At 54.3% G+C, this 11,272-nt stretch overlaps 2 protein-coding genes and 1 long non-coding RNA gene across 3 annotated transcripts in view; 1 reads left to right on the top strand and 2 right to left on the bottom strand.

Annotated features, from left to right (window-relative positions):
• Positions 1-2,336, top strand: part of ZBTB17 (zinc finger and BTB domain containing 17) — a 13,960-nt gene extending 11,624 nt beyond the window's left edge. The window contains exon 14 of the mRNA XM_029965227.1: positions 2,312-2,336. Within this exon, the coding sequence (XP_029821087.1) occupies positions 2,312-2,336 (25 nt within the window). The remainder of the gene's footprint in view (positions 1-2,311) is intronic.
• A 2,226-nt stretch (positions 2,337-4,562) lies between these two features.
• LOC115308027 lies at positions 4,563-6,139 on the bottom strand. Its single transcript, XR_003916381.1, has 2 exons — positions 5,864-6,139; positions 4,563-5,089 (listed from the first exon to the last, which is right to left on the bottom strand). It is a non-coding gene; the product is annotated as an uncharacterized LOC115308027 (long non-coding RNA).
• A 40-nt stretch (positions 6,140-6,179) lies between these two features.
• Positions 6,180-11,266, bottom strand: LOC115308026 (msx2-interacting protein-like). The gene is made up of 5 exons (XM_029965219.1): positions 10,348-11,266; positions 9,372-9,767; positions 8,488-8,682; positions 7,481-7,639; positions 6,180-6,706 (listed from the first exon to the last, which is right to left on the bottom strand). Exons 1-5 carry the CDS (start codon positions 11,197-11,199, stop codon positions 6,575-6,577), a joined length of 1,734 nt encoding a protein of 577 aa, XP_029821079.1. The 5' UTR covers positions 11,200-11,266; the 3' UTR covers positions 6,180-6,574.
• Between the last annotated feature and the right edge of the window lie 6 nt (positions 11,267-11,272).

The raw sequence follows: 11,272 nt of genomic DNA, 5'->3' as shown, positions 1-11,272 counted from the left end.
AGACAGCTCGGCACCGGTGTACAAAGTGTATTTCTGGCAGGAAAGAGATGGAATAAATGGCAATATTTTCTAACGCTGATGGTCGGGGAGGGACGACCCCTCCCGGGTGGTGTTGTGGGGGTCTCGCAGAGCTGGAGCCCGCGGGGGGACTGAATCCAGTTCATCACTAACGAGGGCGGTTCATGGAAATGGGGATAAATGAGATGATAATGGAAAAAAACCAAGGTGGTCGAAGGTTTGCAAATGGTGATTTTGGGGTAAAGCCCAGGGCGACCCTCCGCCTGCTGCCCCCTCACTGAAGGGGGAGGGGAGGGACAGGGGAGAGCTTGTTTTGGGGTAAAAAATGGACAGAAACATGCTGTGGGATGGAAGTGGGAAGGGAGACTGTCCTGCCCCCCCAGGACTCTGGGGGCTCGAGCACGGACACCCCACAAGGACCTCCTGGCCTCGCAGCTGGGAATGGGGCAGGGGGCTGTGTGTCCATCCATGTCTGTCCCTGTCACTGTCACCCACCTGGGTCTGGGGGCTGCCCCTCCCCCCCACGGGGGGCTGGGCTGAGGGAGGGGCCTCTGGGGGGGAAGGGGCAGGAACCCTGGAATGTGTCCAGCTGGACGGGCACCCCCTGCTCTGCTCCCTGGGCCCCCCCAGCTCCACAGGGGGGCTGAGGGACAGGGGTGTGTCCAGCCGGGAGTGGGGGTGAGTGGACAGACAGATGGACACACACAGGTGGCTGTAGGTCCAGCTGGACACACAGACAGCTCCATGGGTGGGTGGGTGGAGGGTTGGATAGTGACATGGACACTGCTGGGCACACAGTTCCACATCCAGCTGGACACCTGGACACATGTCCATCCGTGTGCCCACCCCTACAACCACCTGTGTGTCCGTCTGTCTCATCCCCCTTCCTCAGTCTGGGGCCCTGTGGGGGTTGGAGTATCCAGGGACAGGCTGGACACGTCCAGCCGGACACACGGACGAGTCTGTGGACAGGGACATGTTCAGCTGGGAACAAGGAGGGTGGCCCTGGATGGACGGATGGACGGATGGATGGATGGATGGATGGATGGACAGACATGCAGGCAGATGGCCCGGGGCTCATCCAGCTGGACACACAGACAGTCCCATGTACAGCGGGACACACAGACACTTGGACGTACAGTTGGACAGACAGACACCCACCCACCCAGACACTCCTCCACTCATGGACATAAATGCCCCAAAAGCATTTTTTTTGCCCCAAAGGCCTCTCTGGAAAATCAGCAATTTTGCATCCCCACCCCACCCCCGTCCATGTGTCTGTCCCTGCGTCAGTCCCTGTGTCCATCTCCCAGCCCGGGGTGCTGGGGGTGCTCAGGGCTATCCTGGCTCCAGACAGACAGACACACGGACAGTGCTGGGGCTGGGAAGGGCCTGACCCTGCCCAGGGGGTGGGAAGTGTCTGGCTGGGTGGGTGTCCGTCCGTCTGTCCAGCTGCACATCTAAGTGTCCAGTGGATGCACACGTGTCCAACTGTCTGTGCAACTGTCCATGTGTCCGTCCACACATCCAGTCATCCACACAGCTGTCCATGTGTCCGGCTGGGAGTCCAACTGTCCGTGTGTCGGGGTGGCCCTGACACCGACTGTACATCCAGGGGGACTGTCTGTGTGTCGGTCTGTCTGTCTGGACGTGCAGCCGTCCATGAGTCCAGCTGGGCCTGCTCCTGTCCGTGTGTCCATCCCACCCCTGTGATCCCAACAGGGCACTGGAGCACAGAGCAGGGGCTGCACATCCAGCCAGACACACCGGTGGTTGGACAGATGGACACACAGATGGTTGGACATGCAGACACACGGACAGGGCACGTCCAGCTGGACAGACACCCACCCAGATGGACGCTCCCTTTCTGCATCCACAAAAGCCCCAAAAATGCACTTTTTGCCCCAAAGGCCCCTCTGAAAACCCAGCACCCCTGCCTTGCCCCTCTCACAGTCCCGCTGTCCCAGCGTCCGTCTGTCTGTGCCCTGTCCATGTGTCTGGAGCCGTGATTGGGCCCAAAACCCCCTCCCCCAGCCCTGTGACTGGGGGCTGCCATGAGGACAGACAGACAGATGGACACAGCTGTGGGGCGGGGGTGTGAAATCGCTGATTTTCCAGAGGGGCCTTTGGGGCAGAAAGTGCATTTTTGATGCATTTATGCCTAGCGGTGGAGGAGTGTCTGGCTGGGTGGGTGTCTGTCTGTCTGGCCAGCTGCATATCCAGGTGTCTGAGTGTCTGGCTGGATGTACACCCGTTCTACTGTCCGTACACCTGTCCATCTGTCCATCTGCAGCACAACCATCCCCATTTATAACTGAACCCCGTCCGTCTGTCCAGTTCCACGTTCGACCATCCACGTACCCCCCTGTGCCTCTGGACAAACAGCTGTCCGTGTGTCCATCTGTCCGTGCAGCCATCCGTTCCCCTGGCTGGACAGGCACTGTCTGTGTGTCCGGCTGTCTGTCCATCTGTCCGTGCATCCACTCACACACCCATCGTCTGACTGTCCATGTGACCAGTGGACAGACACCTGTCCGTGTATCCAGCTGGACGTACAACTGTCTGTGTGTCGGCACCACCAAGACAGTGTCTGTACATCCAGGTGGACTGTCCACGTGTCCGTCTGTCCGTCCATGTGTCCGCCTGTCCGTCCATGTGTCCATCTGTCCGTCCATGTCTCCATCTGTCTGGACATGCAGCCATCTGTGTGTCCAGCTGGACGTGGGAGTGTTCATGAGTCCGGCACCTGGACACAGGGACAGTCACATATCCAGCTGGACGGACAGACATCTGTGCATGCAGTCAGAACAAAGGATAGACACTTGTACATCCAGCTGGACAGACAAACAGATACCCCCCCCCATGGACATCCCTCCATCCCTCCATCTGGATGTGCCCCATTCGTGTCTCCAGCTGGACCTGCACCCACCCATCTTTCCCATGGAACACACAATTGTCTGTCCAGTTCCACATGCAACTGTCCATGTGTCTGTCTGTGCATCCATCCACGTCCTCATGGCTGTCCACCCATCCACCCATCCATCCTTCCATCCATCCATCCTTCCATCCATCCATTCATCCACCCGCCCACCCATCCGTCCATCCTTCCATCCACCCACCCATCTATCCTTCCATCCATCCATCCATCCACCCACCCATCCATCCATCCATCCATCCACTCACCCATCCGTCCATCCTTCCATCCACCCACCCATCCATCCGTGTCCCGGTGCTTTGGGTGAGGAGGGGTATGGGCCCAGCTCGATGGCCAGTCCAGGCCCACCTGGACAGACGGACACTGCAGGAACACCCAGACACACGGACTGGTGCCCCCCACACCTCTGGAAAAGCACCCAAAAATGCCCTTTTTGCCCCAAAGGCCCCACTCCAACACCAGCAGGCTCGGGTCCTTTCCCCCGCCCCAATAATCCACGTCCATCTCTCCACGCCCCATCCTTGTGTCCGTGCGTCCATCTGTCCATCCCACCACAATCCCACCTCTCTGGGGCAAGGCAGGAGGTCCGAGGTCCCATCCTGACCCCCCCCAGCAGTACCTGGGGGGCTCCCTGAGGTGTCCCCGGCCGGGCTCCAACACCCACCTCCATCCTGGGGCACCAGCAGCACCTTTTTGTGCTGTTTTTACCCCAAAACAGGCTCTGTTCTGCCTCCCACCCCCTGCCATGGGCCTGCAGGTGCAGGGTGAGGATCTTCCCTGGCTTTGGGGCCCACCCCCCAAATCCTCTCCTGAATCTCCTTTTTTACCATATCTGCTTGATTTTAACCCATCTGCACCAGCATTAATTAACTGGGGGGTTTGGTGGCTCCCACCGGTGCTGCTTCAGGTGGGAAGGGTTTGGCAGGATTTTGGGTGGGAAAGGAGTGAAGAACATCCAGATTGACTCAGTTTTGAAAGGCTGATGTATATCAATAATTCAGGGATAATTTTCAGTAAGGAATTAGTAGTGAGATTAAAAGTGGGGTAAAATCCTGCAATTCTGATTTTCAGTTATCCATGACACGGATGATAATGAAGAGAAATCTGGCCTAGTCCAGTAAAATTACCACTTTTTTTTCTGGTGCTTTTTGAAGAAGAAATGAAGTGGCCCCTCCTGGGGAGCCCCCAAACCTCCCTTTTGCCCTCTCCCCCCTCCCAGGCAGCCGAGGGACGAGGTCGTGGCGCCGACGTGTTTTGTATTTTTTAATAAAGTTCGTAATCCAATGGACACACAAAACAAAACTGCGCTGAGAAAAAAAAAAGAACCAAAATAAACCAAAAAAAAAAACAAAACAAAACAAAAAAAAACAAGAAACCAAGTTCCATAAATTAATTAAGTGTTAGGGGAGGCGAGGGGGGCCGGGCAGAGTCTTTGTACAAGTGTATAACACTTCCACAGCTGATGAGACGAGGGGATGTTTAAATGAAGCGCACTTACAAATGAGTGACAATACAAAGTCTGAGTATGAAAATAAGATTTTTTTTCTCTGAAAACACATTTTTGGCACAGATTAAAAAAAAATGTATGTTGTGGGGATTTGATTTTTTTTTCTTTTTTTTTTTTGTGGTTTTTTTCGTGGGTTTTTTTGTATTTTTTCCCCAAAAAGGAGGCACAGGAACCCAAGCCCAGTCCACCTGCTGAGTGCATCAGTTGTCCATAAGCTAAAGCAACATGTAAACATACGGTTTGATCGAGGCCGGTCGGGCAGGAGGCTGGTTTCTGGCAGCATTTTTCTTGTTTCATAACCTTCTCTCTCCTTCTTTTGATTTAGTTTTGATTTGAAAATTAAATTTTTTTTGTTGTTGTTGTGGGCTGTTTGTTTTTTTTTTTTTCTTTTTGGTAATTTTTTTTTTTTTTTTGCTGCAGGGCCTTGGATAAAAATTAAAAAATAAAAATAAAAATAAAAAATTAAAATAATAAAAAGTCAGTAACTGGTAAACAGCTCATACCGACGCGATGACAATCATGAGGTGAGGAGAGATGTTGGAGATGCTGGCGAGGAGGTCCGGGGCGAGGCGGGACAGGTGGCTTTCCGAAAATTCGCAGGGTGGGAAGATCTGCAGAACGTAGGCAGGCTGAGGGGAGGGGAAAAAACCACAGATTAGAGCCAGTCCTAAAGCCAGGCCTGAAATGTTTAAAACCGGGACATTCAGGTGATTTTTTTTTGGTGTTTAAAGGCTCCTCGATTTTGTATAAAACAAAAGACAAGTGTGGTTTCCCAGGTGGGGAGTTTTCCACATGTAAGATGTGAGAGCTGGTTGGTTTTATTGGGAAAGGGAGAAAAATTCCAAATAATTAGTTATTTCAGTGGTTGCTCTGAGCGCTGACAGCTCATTCTGGGTTCTTTACACCCAGAATTAAATTACACACACAGCTTAAATTTGATTTGGGGCAGCAACACACCGGGAATAAACACTCCAGAGCAACAAACCCAAATGTGTTTCCCAAGAAAACAGCAGGTGTCCTGGAAAAATCAGGATGTGGGGAAGAAATAAGGACTCTACTTCAGAGTTGAAGAGGTAGAAAAGGGGTTTGGCTGGTTTTCATCCCAAGATGTTGGGCTGGGAACAAACCAATGGTTTTCATCCCAAGGTGCTCGGCCGGGAACCAACCAAACATACATTTGGGGTTTTTTTGTGGCTTCGGGGTTGGTTTTCAGTGATTTTATCAGTTCCATCCATGTGTTTGACTGGGGATGCAAACGGGGAGGGGTTCACTGCTACCAACAGGCAGCTCGAGCAGAACCCCAACCGAAGCTGGAGGGGGGGGAAGGACAGACGGACGGACAGACATCCTGCTGTGGACTGGTCGGTTAATCCCTGGTGTTCCAGGGGTTTCTGTGCCGGTACCTGGTTGGAGCCGGGGTTGGGGACGTTGATGATCCCTGCAGCCTGTTTGGCCTGCAGGTAACTGATGAAGGCAGCCTTGAGTGACTCGGTCTGACTGACCACGTCCTCCTGGTCGCGGCCGCAGGGCAGGGCCAGCAGCAGGCAGTAATCGCTCTCCACCTGCCAGGGAGGACACGGGCTGGGTTAGATGGTGGATGGACACGTGTCTTCCTGCCATACCCCCCCCATCTGGGGGGAAAATCCTGCCTTTGAAGTCCCTGATGTTACAATTTGTTCCCCAGAGAAGCTGTGGCTGCCCCATCCCTGGAANTTTTTTTTCTTTTTTTTTTTTGTGGTTTTTTTCGTGGGTTTTTTTGTATTTTTTCCCCAAAAAGGAGGCACAGGAACCCAAGCCCAGTCCACCTGCTGAGTGCATCAGTTGTCCATAAGCTAAAGCAACATGTAAACATACGGTTTGATCGAGGCCGGTCGGGCAGGAGGCTGGTTTCTGGCAGCATTTTTCTTGTTTCATAACCTTCTCTCTCCTTCTTTTGATTTAGTTTTGATTTGAAAATTAAATTTTTTTTGTTGTTGTTGTGGGCTGTTTGTTTTTTTTTTTTTCTTTTTGGTAATTTTTTTTTTTTTTTTGCTGCAGGGCCTTGGATAAAAATTAAAAAATAAAAATAAAAATAAAAAATTAAAATAATAAAAAGTCAGTAACTGGTAAACAGCTCATACCGACGCGATGACAATCATGAGGTGAGGAGAGATGTTGGAGATGCTGGCGAGGAGGTCCGGGGCGAGGCGGGACAGGTGGCTTTCCGAAAATTCGCAGGGTGGGAAGATCTGCAGAACGTAGGCAGGCTGAGGGGAGGGGAAAAAACCACAGATTAGAGCCAGTCCTAAAGCCAGGCCTGAAATGTTTAAAACCGGGACATTCAGGTGATTTTTTTTTGGTGTTTAAAGGCTCCTCGATTTTGTATAAAACAAAAGACAAGTGTGGTTTCCCAGGTGGGGAGTTTTCCACATGTAAGATGTGAGAGCTGGTTGGTTTTATTGGGAAAGGGAGAAAAATTCCAAATAATTAGTTATTTCAGTGGTTGCTCTGAGCGCTGACAGCTCATTCTGGGTTCTTTACACCCAGAATTAAATTACACACACAGCTTAAATTTGATTTGGGGCAGCAACACACCGGGAATAAACACTCCAGAGCAACAAACCCAAATGTGTTTCCCAAGAAAACAGCAGGTGTCCTGGAAAAATCAGGATGTGGGGAAGAAATAAGGACTCTACTTCAGAGTTGAAGAGGTAGAAAAGGGGTTTGGCTGGTTTTCATCCCAAGATGTTGGGCTGGGAACAAACCAATGGTTTTCATCCCAAGGTGCTCGGCCGGGAACCAACCAAACATACATTTGGGGTTTTTTTGTGGCTTCGGGGTTGGTTTTCAGTGATTTTATCAGTTCCATCCATGTGTTTGACTGGGGATGCAAACGGGGAGGGGTTCACTGCTACCAACAGGCAGCTCGAGCAGAACCCCAACCGAAGCTGGAGGGGGGGGAAGGACAGACGGACGGACAGACGTCCTGCTGTGGACTGGTCGGTTAATCCCTGGTGTTCCAGGGGTTTCTGTGCCGGTACCTGGTTGGAGCCGGGGTTGGGGACGTTGATGATCCCTGCAGCCTGTTTGGCCTGCAGGTAACTGATGAAGGCAGCCTTGAGTGACTCGGTCTGACTGACCACGTCCTCCTGGTCGCGGCCGCAGGGCAGGGCCAGCAGCAGGCAGTAATCGCTCTCCACCTGCCAGGGAGGACACGGGCTGGGTTAGATGGTGGATGGACACGTGTCTTCCTGCCATACCCCCCCCATCTGGGGGGAAAATCCTGCCTTTGAAGTCCCTGATGTTACAATTTGTTCCCCAGAGAAGCTGTGGCTGCCCCATCCCTGGAAGTGTCCAAGGCCAGGTTGGACGGGGCTTGGAGCAATCTGGGACAGTGGGAGGTGTCCCTGCCCACAGCAAGGGTGGAACGGGATGAGCTTTAAGGTCTCTCCAACCCAAACCATTCTGGGGTTCTGTGATTTCAACACACCAGGAGATGGTGAAAAGGACTGAAAACACATTTCCATGGCCACCCGAACTCCACGTTCCACCTTTCTCAGACACGTTGGAGCCAGCAGGAATTTGTCCCAGGGCTGAGGGATGAGTGACTTCAAAGGTTTCCCAACTCCACCATTCCTTTTTCCATAAATGCAGAGTAAGAGCTATTGCTCACCACTTGTAATCCATGTTACACACGCTCTGGGATGAAGGAATCCCAGTACTATTACCAGAATCCCAAAATAGAATCACAGCATATCCTGAGCTGGAAGGGACCCCCAGGGATCATGGATCCAACTCCTGGCCCAGCACAGACACCCCAACAATCCCCCACCGTCCCTCAGACTGTTGTCCAAACCCTCCTGGAGCTCTGGCAGCCTTGGGGCCGTGACACTGCCCTGAGGAGCCTGGTCAGTGCCAACCACCCCCTGAGCGGAGAAAACAACGTGACAGCAGCTGAACTTTGTGGTTTTCAGTCCTGCAGCTGGTGAGACCCGCCCAGTTCTCAGCTCTTCCCAAGCACACCTGCCTGCCCCACCCCTGCCCTCACCATCATCCTCCGTGCGACCCCCTCGAGCTGGGAGGCCTCGAGCCGCATGCGCTGCGCGATCCGCAGCGGGGGCCCCCCCTCGGGCGCCGGCAGCGACCGGTGAGCCAGGACGTTGTTCCCGGACACAAAGTGGAGCTGGACAGCGGCCGTGTCGTTCTTGAGGGCCAAGAGGCCCTGCCAGACAATGGGGTATTTCTGGGAAGAGAGGGAGAAGGAGTATTACACACAAAGGATGGAGAGGAGGATCCGAAATCCCGTCTGAGCTGCTCAGCTGCCTCCGATACTTCCATCGGAGCTTTATGTAACACCTGATCGTTCCTCTACCCGTCAGCCTTGGTTTAAATCCTGCTAAACCAGGAATTCAGTCCCTTTCCTTCCAGCTGGCCAAGCTGCCTGGGTGGATCCCGTCATCACAATCCCTGTCTCCCACTCAGCACGAGGCTGTTGCCAAATGCTCTTTTCTCTTTTACAAATGGAAAAATTGAGAAATAACAGAAGAGTAGCTTGAGGTTATATGGGAGGTATTTGGTGCTGGACACAACTCTTGGTTCCTCATCAGTGCCTGTTCCTGTCTCCCTCCTCTTCCTCATTTTCTAGGCTTGGAAGAATGTTTTTTCCTTTTTCAGTGAAATTAAATACACCATCACTCTTCCCTGCCCATGAGGAAAACCTTTCCAGGAAACAGTTGACTGTAAAACTGACTGGGAACAGTGACACGGGTAAAAACCAGTGGGGACAGAACAGCCCAAAAACCAGACAGATGAAGCATTTGATACAAGACAGGTCAGGTTTGGTGCCACAGGTGAGACAGAACCTCGTGATTCCTCCCTGGACGAGCCGCACGAGGCTGCTCGGCCGGGAGGAGGCGACGGACGGACACTCACTGTGAGGAGCTGGACCATGTCCACAGGTCTCTGCGACACGGGGTGAGGCGACGGCTCCTGTTTGAGCCCGGCCTGGGGCTCCGGGCGGCTCAGGGGAGGCCCCGACGTCGTGGGGATAAACATGGATTGCTTGGGAACCGCCTGGGGCTGGTGCGGCGACGGAAGCTCCTGTTTCATGGAGACGGCGACAGGTGAGGGGTAGGAGGTCTGGCCCGTGTCCCCCTGGGCCCTCTGGAGGTGGACGTGAGGGTCCATCTGTGCCGCGTGTCTGTTCACGGCAGGGTGGTGACTCTGCTCCGGCCCCGCTGCCGGAGGGCCCTTGGGATCCTGGGGGATCTGAGGAGTCTTGCTGCGGACTGGCTGGCTGGGGTGCGAGTGCTCGCCCTCCGGCAGACCCTGGGAAGCAGGAGGGGGGAAAAAGGGAAGTTTTTAGGCTGTGGGTGTATCAGATCTCATTAATTTAACAATAAGGCTGCCAGGACATCATCACATTCTAGGTGGAGATGTGTCTCCACACCCCAGCCCTGCTGTGGTGGTACCTGGGCCTGTCCCCCACTTCCAAGTCCACCTGAGCTGAAATCCCACCTCCTGAATTCTGCTCCAAGCCCATCCTTAGCCTCACCATCCACCTGAGGATGCCTGACCTATGCAGCACCTTGGTGCTGACAATTCTCATGACAGCTCTACGTCCAGAAACCCTCGGGCAGCTTCCCACCTCCTGCTTTGAGACTCAGAGTAGTTAAGGAAGGGATGTCTCAGCTTCCTCTGATGCTGAGCAGCGTTTGAACCCCATTTCCCAAAAAACCCAGTTCCTCTTGTACTGTGAACTTAAGCAGGGCCTGAAGACTAACCACGGAGAGCTAAGCCCAGCTCTTATGACCACACAGAGCTGTGTCACAGCCACAGTTAGCTCAGAATGCTCCAGATTCCAAGGAGAGTCGAGCTCCAGACTCCAGAGAGAGGTTTTATTTCTCACCTGAGAGGGGGTCATGCTGCGGGAGGGCAGCCCGATGGGCGAGGCGCCGGGGAACTGCGGGTGCCCGAGCTGTGCCGCCGTGTGGTAATTCCTCATGTCGCCGTACACGGAGCGGTAGTCGTGGAAGGAGCTGCCGGCGGGATGCATGATCTGCACTCCATGTGGGACCACCACCGGCTGCGTCAGGGGCAGCCCAGGCAGTTGGGTGCCCGAGGGCACGCTCAGGAGCCGGGGCTCGCTGTGAGGAGAGTGGGCCACCTTGCCTTCGGAGGATTTGGGAGTCTCTTTCCCGGGCTGCGGGGTCTTACTGACGGGGGGAGTTTTCCCGGCCCCTTCGGGCGTCCGGGACTGCCGCGTTTCCGAGTGGTGCTCGCCCACGGCAGCCATGTGCGGGTGCATGATCATCCTGACGTCCCGGGGCACGTTGTACTGGTCCAGCCGGATGCTGGTGGGGTGCATGCGGTAATCCGGCTGCATCACCAGCACGTCCGACTGCACCGGCGCCGGGCCCCGGCACACGGCCGAGTGGTGGAAGTGCAGCTCCTCCTCGGGGGGGTGCTGGGAGGACAGCGGAGGCATGACAATGTCCCGGATGGGGGCTGGCTGGGGCGTGCTGGATCGCTGAGGTTTGATCTCCATCTGGGGCTGCAGAGCAGCACGGGGCGAGTGGAGCGCTTCTGGGCGGATTCCGTACGGGATGCCGGAGAGAGGAGGGGTGTTCATCCTCACCTCACCCTGGGACAGATGGCCCAGGGACACAGTCTGTGTTACGCTGTGAGGGGGCATGATAACAGATTGCTCGGGATGCATGCTGGAGATGTACTGAGGAACGGGAATTCCCGGCGCCAGCATCACCGGGGTACTGCTGGACAGAGCCGGAGACGAGGTACTGCCGGGATGACAGGTCCGGGGGAACGGCGACGGC

The sequence above is a fragment of the Manacus vitellinus genome, unplaced genomic scaffold (assembly GCF_001715985.3).
Source record: "Manacus vitellinus isolate BGI_N305 unplaced genomic scaffold, ASM171598v3 scaffold_92_pilon, whole genome shotgun sequence".
Lineage (NCBI taxonomy): Eukaryota > Metazoa > Chordata > Aves > Passeriformes > Pipridae > Manacus > Manacus vitellinus.
Note: the sequence above shows the minus strand (reverse complement) of the source record. Positions and strands in the feature narration are given on the sequence as shown.